At 39.2% G+C, this 14,836-nt stretch overlaps 1 protein-coding gene across 4 annotated transcripts in view; it reads right to left on the reverse strand.

The window, feature by feature from the left end:
- Nucleotides 1-14,836, reverse strand: part of LOC145443036 (unconventional myosin-X-like) — a 46,120-nt gene that overhangs the window by 9,926 nt on the left and 21,358 nt on the right. Inside the window, exons 19-33 of one of the 4 annotated variants that reach the window (XM_080321016.1) lie at nucleotides 13,005-13,202; nucleotides 12,452-12,568; nucleotides 10,325-10,378; nucleotides 9,995-10,237; nucleotides 8,584-8,689; nucleotides 7,655-7,767; nucleotides 7,522-7,587; nucleotides 6,664-6,690; nucleotides 5,369-5,531; nucleotides 4,630-4,796; nucleotides 1,979-2,151; nucleotides 1,193-1,396; nucleotides 1,002-1,135; nucleotides 817-944; nucleotides 77-271 (exon numbers count right to left, since the gene is read on the reverse strand). In XM_080321016.1, coding sequence (XP_080177142.1) covers nucleotides 77-271; nucleotides 817-944; nucleotides 1,002-1,135; nucleotides 1,193-1,396; nucleotides 1,979-2,151; nucleotides 4,630-4,796; nucleotides 5,369-5,531; nucleotides 6,664-6,690; nucleotides 7,522-7,587; nucleotides 7,655-7,767; nucleotides 8,584-8,689; nucleotides 9,995-10,237; nucleotides 10,325-10,378; nucleotides 12,452-12,568; nucleotides 13,005-13,202 — 2,088 coding nt within the window. The remainder of the gene's footprint in view (nucleotides 1-76; nucleotides 272-816; nucleotides 945-1,001; nucleotides 1,136-1,192; nucleotides 1,397-1,978; nucleotides 2,152-4,629; nucleotides 4,797-5,368; nucleotides 5,532-6,663; nucleotides 6,691-7,521; nucleotides 7,588-7,654; nucleotides 7,768-8,583; nucleotides 8,690-9,994; nucleotides 10,238-10,324; nucleotides 10,379-12,451; nucleotides 12,569-13,004; nucleotides 13,203-14,836) is intronic. The other 3 variants (XM_080321017.1, XM_080321018.1, XM_080321019.1) reach the window with 3 other exon arrangements.

Here is a 14,836-nt window from a genome sequence, read left to right on the forward strand (position 1 = left end):
ATTATAGGTACCCAGCTATCTAATTTGAAAAAAGTGAAAATTTTCTCGCTGTCCAACATGGACATGGTAGGCCAACCTGTTGATATTCGTCTGGAGCCGTCACAATGCACAAGCTGTTGAGAGCCAGACATCCGAGCTTTTGCGAACTGTGCGGGTTTTTATAATATTCAATTGCGTTTGAAGTTAATTTGAAGAATCGTTTCTGGTAGGTCATTCGACTCTTCTCTTGCACGCCCCGGAAAAGCCAACCCTGCGTCACTGATCCGTGGTACTGAAAACGAGAAAGGCATGAAAATGGCGCAAACTCGGGCCACTTGTGAGATTCCCGAAAACAGCTCATAAACGCAAATAATATAAGTAACAGTTTCGTATTAAAAGAGTAATTATTCTCATTGTATATTCCATTTGGCTATTTTGAATTTAGAATAGGTGCTTCATATGACATAAAACAGATGGAATGAACGCAACGTTAGTTTGGTATTTTATGTTGATACTTATATATGTGGTTGGGATTTACATATGTGATATCTGTAAAGTCTTCAAGTAGGAAAAATCTAATATTATCCCTAAAATGTTTTGATGAAGCTGTATTATAATTTGGAACTGTCTTCATTGTTTATAAGTAACAATTAAATTGAAGTTCAGAGATTTATAGTAAGACTGAGCAATGTTTGATCTAGCGCATGAATCTCAAATCAGTTTTGGAAACGAGCCGTAAGCTAGATGCCACATGTTTTAAATCTCTGTTGAATCAATGTAGGTGCTGGTTATCAGTATCGGCATCGGAGCAAAAATCCGATTCTCGTTGTGACTTACCCCTCCGTGAGAGGTCGTCTGCTTGCTCTCATTCAGGAGAGTGATCCAATGATGCATTTCCTCCTGGTTCTCGCAAGCAAAACTGTGGACGCGGTGAGCCGACATCACAACAAACGAGTGTTTTTTCCCTAAACAACACATAACTCTAGTATCACTGAAAGTCAATGCTTTGCAGTTGAGCAAACCTGAAATTTCTGCCGCATTGACGCTTTGAATGTCTTGAACTTCAACGATTCCAGTTGCATTTCGCGGATTTGCTTGAGCCTTGTCCATGGCAGCGATCTCGTCAATTGAGCTCGTGTGGATTTTCGATAGCACGCTAAGGAACGTTCATCGTTACTTTGAGAGATTGTCATAGCGGCTCCATCTCACCAACCTGAACCATTCTGCGGCTTCATCTTCATTATCTGCCGCCAATTGATAACTTTTATTGGAAGACATCATAATGTCGATTCCATTTGATTTGTCCGTTTCGTCTGAAATGTCGGTGGCTTTGTGAATATTGATAGACCCTTTTTGTTTGGCTCCCTCCTCGTCATTGTCATAATATTGCAGCTCATTGCCATCGACAACAAACCATCTAAAGAATAGCAGCTCGATGAAAGTGAATCATTTTTCATTCGCTTCATTCAGATTTGTACAAACCACCGATTAGTTAGTTGAGAGTAAACAACCTACTGCTTTTTTGACTGGTTTTAGTTCTAGTTGCGGATTTTGAAAAGTGAGTAGTTCTTATTCTAGTTCTACTTTTACATGAAAAAAAAATTTTAGCTAAACATCCAGAAAACATGTCTCGTCGTTTGGCGTGAATCGTGATACCAGTGTTCTGTTGCGTGATGTGTGATGTTCTTGCAGACATTGCTAACTCAGAATCATTGCAACTAACAGAGGCGTGGCAAGGGGTGGATTTTGAGGGTCGAAAGCCCTCATATTTCAAACCTGTATGGATGTTCATGTGGAAAGCTATCCGATTCCGATAAAATGGAAATTGATGAATTGCTACAGAATCGAATCAACTTTGTTGTGTTGTTAGTTAGCTGCAGTTTTGAAATGTGACTAGTTCTAGTACTAGTTGTACACTGATCTAGTAATTGTAGTTTCAGTTCTAGTTGCGCTTTTTGAAAATGCAGTAGTTTGTACAAGTCTGGCTTTATTTCATTACTTTTTTTGCCAAGACTTTCTCGGAAGGGTTCCACGTATCGACCCGGCTTTTGCAGCCGATGATTTCTTGCTCAACCATCCACATTTGATGTATTCCTGCTTGCTTCGGAATGACATGAACAGGTCGTCCATCAAAACGCACCATCGCCGTTTCCATTGGTTACGGATGCCTCCCTATAGATACAAGGCCATGAATACAACTATCGTAAAATTGAAAAATAGAATGAAAATTGAAATAAACTCGACACAGGTAATCGTCAGCAACTAGTAGAGATTTTAAAACAACATTGCATATCAACAATTGTATCATCAAATACGAAGTCACCAGCATACAAAGAATATAAACGTCAGAACACAAATAAATCAGTAAAACGCAAGCTACTCTAGGAACGTGCTACACCAGTATGATCAACTAACTGAAAGATAAACAACAAAATAGTTACAAGCGGAAATGGAACAAAAGTAGACACCTAAAGGATACATATAACACCACAAGTAATAAATTCAAACATAGTAAAATTACCATAGCACAGATATAATCTTGAATTCACTTTCCTCCCTCCACCGTCAAACCAACAGTTATTCAACAACCAAAGCAAAACAAGCTAAACCATCACATTCATTGAATATGTTTAACCGTTTGGCGCCGGCGTGGGTATTTTTACCCATTGCTGGTACGAGGGAAGCGTACTGTAGTAGAACCAATATATATCCCGTTCTAATCGCGCTAGGTCGCTGCTGTTCATTTCTGCGAATGGATATTGTTTGTGCAAGTTCATTGATACCATATTATTTGATATATATTATATCCAAGACGTCGAAATCGGATATCAAATACCGTAGATAAATATGTTGCAAAATACACTGTCTCGGCAACGCGCGTCATTGACCACTCTCACATAACGTACTGTATGTTTTGTTCTAGCCGTCTTAGAGCATAGTTGTTTCTTTCTGTGAAAAGCTAGTGTCCATACAAGTTCACACATATATTCATATCTGATATTAGTTACATATAAGGTGTTCAAAATCTATGTGATAGGCCGCGTGACAAAGACATCCACCGACCGCATCATTTCGTGGAAACGCGCCTTTCCCGATACCCATCATATACCCTGCCGTATATTTGGTTGTATTCGTCATAGCCAGTTGTTGTAGTTTGTTTCTATGAATAGCGCTTGTCAGCTTCTGATTTTCTTGCTAAAACAACTATACTAGTTATGTCTGCATCGCCCAAGGTTGCATTTGAAAATCGGGAAGAGAATTCTCGCAGCCTACCGTACCAGCTTCAAGCAGATGGATGAATACTGGCCACATAACGGGATTTATATCGAGTTCTAATAGTGATATACCTTCATAGATTGTGTCTGTGAATAGTTGTTGCCTATACGATTCTAAATAATGGCTAATAGTCAAGTATATTTCGGAATAAATACAATATTACTCGGCGCATATACCTACGCAAAAGTGTGCATCAGGATATACAAAGAGCTGTCGTATAACGATATATATCTTACGTTGTAGTAATGAAAGACATTTACGGATTGTCTCTTTCAATAGAACTAGCCAATCTCCACCTTCAAGGTCAAAATAAACAACATTAGTTATGCCTATGTCACCCCAAGGCCGCTTCTGCAAATCGTGAAGAGAATACCTGCAGACTACCACACTAGTGTCAAACGCAGGGACGAATATCCGTAACATAATGTGTTATATCCTGAATTTTATCGGTAGTTGACATTCTTAGATTGTTTCTGTGGAGAGTACATTACCATAAGATTATATCTACATCAGACTAACAGCTAATAGTGATGTATATATGGCAACAAGACCAATTCTACACGCAGTGTATTCCGCGCAAACGTGTGTATCATGTTTGTATGAAGTGCTACCAACTAACGTCATAAACCTTACGTAGTAGTAAGATATGCGTTTGTGGTTTGTCCTTATGGTTAGGTCTTGACAATCTGCGTTTATCAATACTAAAGTGACCCATTTACGTGCTCTATAAGCTTTGTAAATGCCCTGGAAGGCTACGCTACCTAATAAATACACGCGCGTCACTCGCTCACTCGCCGATGACTCATTCACTCTGCGGCCTGGTGCGTGTTTATTGTGCAAACCGTCAGTACAGTATCTATTGGATAATGGCGATATTAGGGCGTATTACATCGACTGAGTCATCTCCATGATCATGATTTCCTCGCCGATATGATTCACAAGAAGCCTATGTCACCAGATATCCATGTTAAGGTTTATAAAGAGTGCAGTAAATGTAATACGTTTCTCATCAACGAATTCTCGGCTTGCTCTCGATATAAGCGGCCAGACACAGGGCTCGAAATGAAAGCGAGTGGCGCAATCGGATCCGCGTTGACTTTCTGAATCGAACGCTACCTTGACTGTCGTGTTCCAATCCCATTAAGGTACAGTTTTTCGTTTTTGAAAATTGAAGCAAAATTTTTCGAAAATTGCAGCCGGTGCCAATCGGTTAAACCAATTAAGGTGATATCATGTTCATTGTGCATTGTATTTACATCATTCTAGCTACCAATCACTGATAACAAACCAGTTCTAAGTTTTATTTTTGATAGGCTTGAAAATATAGGAGGCCATTGAGCTTTCAGAATTTTCAACGTATGCCAATCTTAGCACCTTGACCAGCAGAAATCCGTGAAAGTAGACTCCCGTCTTCCACTGAGAATCTGCCGCAGCTCCGACTGCTGACTCGCTCTCTTCTTCGCTGACATCGCCGTCGCTCGAAAAGGTCGTATCGGAAAAGAACGAATCTGTGTCCGACTCGGGAAAGCTCGAATCTCCTCCTGACAGAAAGATTTCAGGCTGTCGCAATAAGACTTGTACAAACTACCAATCTCGTTTGCTGACGGTCAACTAGCTGCTTTTTTAGTGCTTTTACTTCTAGTTGGGAATCACGAAAATGGAGCAGTTTCATTTCTTGTGCTAGTTGCGCATTTTAAACATATTTAGTTGCAGATCATCAGGAAAACACGAGTCATCGTTTGGCGTGAGTCGTGCGAAGCTTTGTATTACGTATTTTTGGAGCTGTGATCCGAGCGATTTAGGTTTCAAGGCTTCATCGTTTGGAAAAAAAAAGCATCAAAACAACGATTATTGAAGAATATTTAACTCTCAGTGGCAAGGAACGTATCATTTCAGAACTCGAAAAATCTTCTGTCACCACAAACTGGAATCATTACGATCAATACTCGATTGAGATCAAGTAATCGAGCCATTGTGCCCAGCCCTAGTGCCGTGAAGTCACATGTTCCACGTCTATTTGAGCTTCTTTGCGCTACAGATCTCGCATTTACAATTGAATAGTATGTTCATATTGTACGTTTTTGTAGGTTAGTATCTATACTTTGAGACTCACGGGCGTCTTCTGGCTCAATATCGTAGATATTTTCTTCTTGTTCTGTCATAATGGGAATTTTCTCTTCCTCTTCTTCGTCAGACGGTATGGGAGTGATATCTTGAATCACGTCGCCCTCGATAAGATTCTCCAGAGTCGACTCAAATTCTTCGAATCCCAGATCCTGACCAAATCAGCGAAGAGTGTCAAAAAGTGAAGGAAATCTTTGACCGACGTTAGCAGGGTCGTTATAGAGTTCGGTTAGATCGAGTACCTGAGTGGACCGATTCTGAATAGAGTATTAAGCTCTGAGTCGTGTCAACTCCTAATGACATCGTCGCATTATGAACGATGTGGAAAGTTTAAATAGGCACCTTTCAGAACATAATGTCAGTTTTAGATCACATGAAAGATCACTTTGTGACAATGCTACAGCTTGATCACGACAGATATATCATTTCCACCGTTTTGTGCTTCATTTTTCTTATGCTGCGATGTGACCGATTGAGGTATCAAGTCTTCCACAGTGGAAAATAGCATCAAAACTACAAATATCATTGATGAAATAACTCGTAATGGTAAGGAGCGTATCATTTCAGCACTCAAACAATTGTCTCTCATTACTCGACTCGAGTCATTATAATTAATACTCAATTCATATTCGAAAACTCGAATCATTTTTCCCAGCTCTAATCGTTATTGGGGCAGGGAGCAATGATTCTAGTATTTAAACCGGAATCGTGTATTAATTGCTGGAATCCGAGTCGAGTATTGATAGAAGATTTTTCGAGTACCGGCAATATTCGCTCCTTGCCACTAAGAGTGACGCAATTGCCCATAATTATAGTTTCCATGTTTATTCCCCAACATCGAATGCTTGAAACCTCAACCAGCTTCTAACGGCTTCCAAAGCACGTAATACAAAGCTGCACAGTGCACAAAAAGCGGTATTCACATTTCTGTCAAGTCACGATCAACACACAGCATTGTCACAAAGTGCATTGAAATAGATAAGGTGGAAAAATAGAAAATTATCTTCATGTGACGTAGAACTGGCAATATTTCGTGTGTGGTCGAATCATCGGTACATTTCAAACTGTAACACCATCATAAATTTTACTTGAATACTCAACCCCTCATACTCGATTCGAATTGGAATCGTTCAGGTGCACGATTTCGCCGAGCCTTACTTGTTAGAGACACCGTCAACAAAACAGAACACAAGAGTTGTTAACGTCATTTGCCACAATTTGCAGTGGCTTTCTCGCGTTAGCCCAAACCAGTCAAAAGTAAAAACAACACCGGATTCATCTTACCCCTCTCACGCTGCGAACCCTGTTTTCCTATAAGTTTTTTTTTTGCATCATTTGATTTGGTGAAAACGTACTCATGATATTGTCAGGTCTAGTGACCATTCGTATCCACAACAACATGACCATCATCCAATCCCTGTCCCCCGTGAACATGTCAAACTTATGGTGTTCATATTTGGTTTAAGGTCTGTTCAACTTAAGAGCATCCGTTACATTTCCGACAACCCTCATCTAATGATACCCCAACAACCATGAATTTACGATGGCGCAACCAAACCCTAACCCTATTCCTACAATACCCAAACCAGACTTGGACAACTAGATAATTCTAGTTGACAAATTAGAGTAATTAGAGTGAAAATCCGGTAGTCTTATTCTAGTCTAAATTGTGATGTTTCTACGCTCAAATGTTCATTATAATCTAATTGCTGGTTTTCTTGAAAATGCTGCAGGAGTACTGTATCATGTGAAACGGGCCAAGCTTGCTGTAAGACATTTGCCATTCTCGTGCTTAGGAGGAGCAACTCTGATGTGATATGAAGTGAACTTGACAACTGTGTAGTGTAGTGTCATTGTAATTTCAATCTAATTTGGTACTAACTTTGTAGTTATAATTCTTATTCTGCTCTAATTTGGAAAAAAAATTGTGTAGCTATAATACCAATTCTAATCTAATTTAGAATCGCTGAAAATTTCCTAGTTGTCCAAGTCTCGCCCCAACACTAGCCCAGAAACCAATTATAAACTCCATAAATTTTGACATGTTCATGGGGAAACACTGATTGGTGACCCGATAATGGGTCAGGCTCTAGTCGTGTTGCTGTGGATAAGAAAGTAGATACTAATTTCGTCCACACTAACCTTTAATATATCTATTTCCTCTCCAATCGCTTCAGAATCCGCAATTATCTCGACCTCCGGTTCAGGCTGCTCAAAAATGAGAATATAGACGATAAACGTCACTTCTATGCGGTGAACGGATTTCAATTATAACCTTGGCGGCCTGCAGTTGTTGAATTTCCCGTTCCAGTTCCAGAATTCTTTCCAATTCCGCCCGCTCTGCCTCTGAAACATCCTCGGGCATTTCGTCGTAAATGTTTTCTTCGGCTGAAACAGAGACAGAAATTGAAAAGACTCTTGGAGGCGCACAACTCAATATGCAATTGACTAAGAGATTCACTCAGAGTTGTAATAACTCGAGTCACAACTCAACTCAAGTCGGACTCAAATCTCAATTTTTCGTTGACTCGACTTGACTCGAGTCATTTTTTTAAAAATGGAAAATGACTCGACTCGACTCAATTTGTGTATTGACTCGACTTGTACTCGAGCCATTGCACATGACTTGACCAAGAGACATTTTATATAACTTATTCAAGTCTCGTGTATCGTTGCCGATACTTGCAAAATAGGCCCAGAAACAGGAAAAAAAACTAAAATTATCTGTTTGAATAAACCTGTTTACAGTGAGAGCATATTATATGAGTATATTATGTAAATGAGGCCTTCGATATCACCCAAGAGTTTCACACAAGTAAGTTGAACCTGATTTGAACTAGATTATGAACAGTGAACATTATGACTTGGACTCGGACTTGGGTCTCAACATCATGACTCGGACTCGACCCGATGCTTATTGACTTGACTTGGCGGTGTATAGAAAATGACTTGACTTGACTCGAGCAAAAGTCATATCGACTTGTGACTTGGTTACAACCCTGTATTAGAAGAGCTTCTTGGAGGTAGAGAGCTGCACTATACAATTGAATAACATATTGATATTGAAATGAACCCAAATATTTTCGGCAGACACTGGTCAGGGGTGATTGTCAGCAATTAGTAGAGAATTGAAAATAACTTGGTATATCAACAATGGTATCAATTGCAGATGGAAAGGAAGATTTCCTCGGACCTAGAACTTACATTCGTACGACTTATGTCCCTTACGTACGGTAGAATAAGCGCTGTCGCTGTTGTTTGAATCGTCGGCGTCTTTCAAAACCGCATCAAAGTCGGCCAGGATCGCACTCTGTAAACGCGGAAATACCTCTTGACATTGGAAAACGCTTATTGATTCAACCACAAAAAAAGTCATGCAATTTGTTGTCTGCAGAGATGCCGCTTCTCCAAAGTACATTAGAATTAGAAGGATAGCTACACAGTTTTTTTTCCAAATTAAATTAGAATTGAAATGACAGTATTCGCAAAACTTGTACATTGAATTCATTTCTGAATTAGAAATACACCAAAAATCAAGCTCAGACCGTATCAAATGAAATTACCATGTCTGTACTTGTACACCAAGCTTGGCTCATTCGCACAATAGGGTTCGCTTGTCGCATTGCAGGAAAACCAGAAATTCGATCAGCATTAAAATGAGAGTTCAGAAATATTTCCCGGATTAGACTAGAATTAGATTACCCTGATTTCTCTCTAATTAGTCTAATTACACGACTAAAATGATCTAGTTGGCCATGTCTGGTTGTATGTATGGCTTACGACAATACCACTTATTTACACATTCCGGTTTATGTTTTAGTGAAGTTTAATTTCTGCAGAGGAAATTTAAAACTGAATTATAACCTGTCGCCGTTTTGTGACTCGGAGTCAGAAGGAATTGCACACGGACATTGCAGAGATGAACACTAGTTCAAGAGTTAGTGTCATTTTTTTTAACTTGAAATTTATTTGAAGCTAAAATCGGATTTGTACATGGAAGTGCTAACAGTTTACGATCTTCATGCGACTTTTGAAGAAAATCTCAGTTATAACCGGATATGGACTTGACTTTGGGCATGATACAAAATAAAGGACTTGGATTTGAATCTTAAATCCGAACAAGATTTAGATTTGAACTTGTTTTAAATCTGGTAGATTCCTAAACATCAACTTGAAATATAATCGAATACCGTTTCTTGGCAGTTGGGTATATTTCAAGATGAAGCGTGGCCATCAGTCTGGGGGCAATTCATTGATCAGACTCCACGCTTGACGGAGTACGCAACATTTAGTCGAAAGACATGAGAACATATTCTGTTATAGACATAACTCTGCAGAGACTCTTGGCAGAACTTGAATACACAATTGCATAATATATTCATTTTGAAATAAACCTGAACATTTTCGGCAAACACACGTTACGGGTAATTGTCAGCAAGTAGTGGAGAATTGGGTTGTTGATACACAATGTCCTTCGTTCTCTACTAGTTGCTGACAAACATCCTGACGAGTGTCAGCCAAACATATTTGGGTTTCTTTCGATAGCGATATATTATTCAAGCAATAGCTCAACTTGATTCAACTACGAAAAAACCATGCATATTAAATCAAGTACTTCTCGAAGACGACTCCTTGCCTTTGGTGAAGCGGACGTCCTGTCTTCACAGAAGGGGTTGTCATAGAAACCAGGGGAATCCCCAGTCGAAGTGAGTTGAGAGGGCGAATAAATAAAATCTTCCTCGTTGGGACTGAACACATCGGAGCCGTCCAAAGGCGGAAGGGGCAACAGATCAACAGAGGATGTGATGTCATAAGGAACGTCTTCATTTTCAAAACAAGCGGATGACATTGAATCTTCCTGAAAGGATTCAAAGAAAGAAAAACTCAAAATTGGATCATGCACGAAGAATCTTGATTCTAATCGAGATTCTTGATGAAAATCAACCTCTCGTTGCTGACGCTCTATTTCCTCCAGTTCTCTCTCTCGTGCGATTCTCTCCTAGAAAAAGAATCAAGATCTACTTGGACGTACGGAACTCCAATACTCAATAGTTATTGATTCTGAAATGAACTCAAATATTTTCTTCTGACACTCAACAGGGGTAATCGTCAGCAACTTGCAGAGAATTTGTGTTTTATATATAAATAGTCGTATCATATATATATGTAATTGGTGATATGATTGTTGATATAGAATATTCTTTTGAATTCTCTACTAGTCGCTGAAGATTATGATCAGTGTCAGTCAAAAATATTCCGCCATTTTTCAATATCAATATTTCAATCAAAAAGAATCACGTCTATATGAGCGCGATCGATATCTGATATTTGAGTCGATACCGATAAAACCGATAACTAGCACGGATAACCTTGATATATTCCAATGATAACACTGGTCAACACATATTTTTAGGCAGCCAACGTAAGAGTGGTTTTGGGGGTTCTGTAGGGCACTGATTCCGAATATGACCTTGGTTTTTTCAAATTGGCTACTGTTGTGGAGATAACTCATGGGGCTATTTTGACCCAAATCTCTCATTTTCGCGGTAATGACTAGATATAAAATCTGCTCAGTCGTACTATAAAGTTTATAAATTTAATCTACTTGGTATTTCTTACACACAGAAGACTCTTTTAAATCAAAATACAGCAACAGCACTATATTTAGGGGTAATAGATTTATCATAGACTTTCACGGATATCATGTACATAAATAAACTCCAGTCATGTAGATAAGTATTTACCTAGATACTCAAATAACATGGCATTAATTCAATCAGTTTTACGTCAACCACCTATTGTAAATTTGAAATAATCAGTTGGAATATAATATTATTTATTCGTTTTAAAGCACAATTGTTTTTAGTACGATTTTCGCTTGCGAGCTATTTAGTGCGGTTTGTCGTGAGGTTCCGGCAATGGTCTGCCATAATATGTTCAATTGTTCATCTCATCTGCCCTGATATGTTTATTTTGTTGTTCGGAATTCTTGGTAGAACCTCTCCCCTTGCTAATCAAGATGATCAGGAAATGTATCAAGATGACTGAACAGGAAGTGAACTTTTATGCTCATGTTTGTGCTCAAGTTTTTGATATCCATATACGAATTTTCGGATTAACTGTTTGTAGTTTTTGTAGTTAGGTGCTTTGTGATCATCTAAAAGTTTTATTTTCTACATCTTAGGAGAAATTACATGCAGCGAACTCCTTCCTAATGAGAAATAGGAATCTTTCATTGGTATTCGAATATTCCAGGTACCACATTAAGCTTCTCGTTTGTTGAATCAGCGGAAACTATCCATTTACCAGTCAAAAGAAATGAGACGCATATGAGTATTGTAGTTAAGCTTTTCAAGGACAAATTTTATAGTTTTATACTCCTCTTTAGTCTTGTTAGAAGACCAATTGATACAAGAGAATATGTATTTCTGTTACAATTTTTAGGCTTCACCAACTACTTTTTGACAAACAAAAATTTTGCAGCATGTCATGTTAATATTGATAGAATGACTGAGAACGACATGAGGGTTCTTCATAGTCAATTATCTATTTATGCGCAGTATAAAACTAGAAAAAACTAATTTTGGGCTTTTTAGGGGTATAACCATCTTCTGACAAAGAGCCAATCCGACAAAATTAATGTGGTATTCGTAATCAGCAACCTCAAAAACCCCAGAAACGGCTCTCAGATGTTTTGCCTAAAATATTTTTTTCATTATGTTGAACAGTGTAATCAAAAGATATGACATCTAGCTTACGGAGCATTTGCAAAACTTTCAAAGCATTTATTCAAACAGTTTTGTAGCCATTGCTGTGCTTGTATATAAAATAAACTAGAAAGACTGCATCTGGACATATGTACGCTATATGAAATCCATCAATATTCCCAGTCTAGCAGTTGTAGATGATATCACTTTGACTACTACCATGTTGTGATGCCATGAAAATTGCCCATCTTTTTTTCCTGTCATGGCCAATACCGATATTTCTTTCACAGCGTCATATCAACACGACATTATCAACAATCCGATAATCATTAATGCTCTAGTGTTAACGGAATATCAAATCTCACCTCCTCTCTTTTTTCTCTTTCCTCTCTCTCCCGTTTCTCTCTTTCGATCCTCTCTCTCTTCTCTCTCTCCATTTGTTCCTTGAGCGCTAGAAGTTCGCGATGTTTCTCGAGGATGATCTGAACAACGATTTTGCCAGTCAGGCGCACAATTGATCATAGTCATACAAACTATCAATCTCGTTAGCTGATGGTCAACAAACTACTCGTTTTTGAGTCGTTCTGGTACTAGTTCTAATTGTGCATTATCAAAAGTTAAGTAGTTCTGATTCTAGTTCTAGTGCAGCATTTCGAAAAGTGAGTAGTTCCAGTTATGGTTCTAGCGACGCATCTTTCAAAAATGAGTAGTTATAGTTCTAGAAACAAATTTTGAAAAGTGGGTAGTCAAAGTTCTAGCTCTATTTGCACATTTAGAAAAGTGAGTAGTTCTACTTCCAGTTCTAGTGGCACATTTTCAAAGGTAGTAGTTCTAGGAACGAATTTTGAAAAATGAGTAGTTGCAGTTCTATAATATCCAGTACATTGCCCAAGTCTGATCATAGTGCGATGTAGCAACCTTGTATTTTCTCCTTTGTAATAATCCGCGCGTATATTTTTGTATGACGATCGTCTTCTCGATTCGAAATCTCTCCTTTTCTCTCTTCTCTGCCAGCAGTTGCCGAAATATAATTCTGGCTTTTCGTCCGCGTTCCACTCGCTGCAGAAGCAGGATTGCCCGAACCGTTCTCTTGAATCGGCGCATCGCAATAAATCCCTAAACAACATCATTACATCACAAGTGGAGCACGACGGAGATCGGATTCCCACATAACTAGGGATGGACACAATGTTTCGAGAACACGAATTGGAACCAAGAATTAATTCTCATGATTCGAGTCGAGACATGATGTTTGCAACAGGGCTTTGGAGCCGGAGACCCGGAGCCGTGCATTTTCACCCGAGCTGGAGCCGGAGCCGGAGCTCTACATAAAACTCAGCCGGAGCCGAAGCCGGAGCTGGAGCCAGTTATTTTAGGGGAAGCTCCGGCTCTGACGTATTTCATAAGATGTTATTATATATGCAACAACCATATCTGCTGAGTTCAGATAATTCAACAGCAGGCCTTCGCGAAATTAAGAATCTTTTCCTCTTTGTCGCTACCTTTTCCGACTAACCATGTTCCTGGGGATTTAACAGCAGAGCAGTCGCATGTTCAATGCTCAATTTTCATACATGAGTGCCGAACCTCGGTGTGCTAAATATGCCTGGGAATATTGTGGGTATTCGCCATACCCGCAATTTCATCATCACCACAACCTTGTTGGCCAATTGTACGGTTCGAAAATAATGATCACTATGTATTACGGGAAATGGGAGAAAGGATAAAAACGTGATTTCGTTGCACATGTCGATATCACGAGCACGAGCTGAGAAATTCCATCTCATCGTTGCTATCAATCGGATGAGCAAATTCTTGTTCTTTCGTAATTGTTCTTTAATCGGGCCGCGAAATTGGACAGTGTTATTGTGTGTGCAATTATGCATGCGAATTGGAATTCATTACTGATCATGGTCGTCATTCACTCCTATGAGGATTTTCGAGCGTAAATAGGGGGTGGAAGAAGAGTAGACCAAAACTCCGTTACACTCAGCAAACAATTGTCGCGGTGCGAGCTACTTAATGCGATGTCAGCACCACATGGTATTTTATGAAGGAGACAAATTCCTGATTTGATACGCGATTCCCAATTTGTAATCATCTGTTTCGTAAATTCATTCTTGATGTCTGCTTGATACTCTAGTATTCCCGGATTATCGCGCACTGTGACTTGTAAATGCGCAATGTGCATACTGCATAGTGTAATTCGTTATGGGCATGGCGCGATGTGCATGGCACAGTGTTTAATTCGATTATTCGATTCGTTTAAAAGGGAAAATTTTATATTCCGATATACTTCATCGACACCGGATGGACTGGTAGCGAGTGCACCAAAACCGAACGTTAAACCATTGGCCATTTGGTACATATCGAATTTATATTGATGAGGTCGTGATATCTGCCCATATGGCTCTTACTACAGTTACAGCTGACTAATAATCGCACGGTTAAAGATTGAATTGAGCTGTATGGCTTAATTTCAACGAGTACAGCGCCAGTGTTAAAACACCGCATCAGAAATTTAATGCTGTACACAGCAATGGCATGGATTAAAGTGCGTTCTAGTGCATCTATGATGTTATCGACAATTGACAAGTATTCATTATGATGTCACAAGCCGGCACGGCGGCATCTATGTCTTTGTTGCTGCATCCGATGCTACTGACGGCTGACGGACTCTATAGATTACCATAGATAACTAACCTACAAGGTAAATTAGTAATCTATATAGACCAGGGGGACCAACCTGT

The sequence above is a fragment of the Botryllus schlosseri genome, chromosome 7, assembly GCF_051294905.1.
Source record: "Botryllus schlosseri isolate E-star chromosome 7, Bs_hap1, whole genome shotgun sequence".
Taxonomy (NCBI): domain Eukaryota; kingdom Metazoa; phylum Chordata; class Ascidiacea; order Stolidobranchia; family Styelidae; genus Botryllus; species Botryllus schlosseri.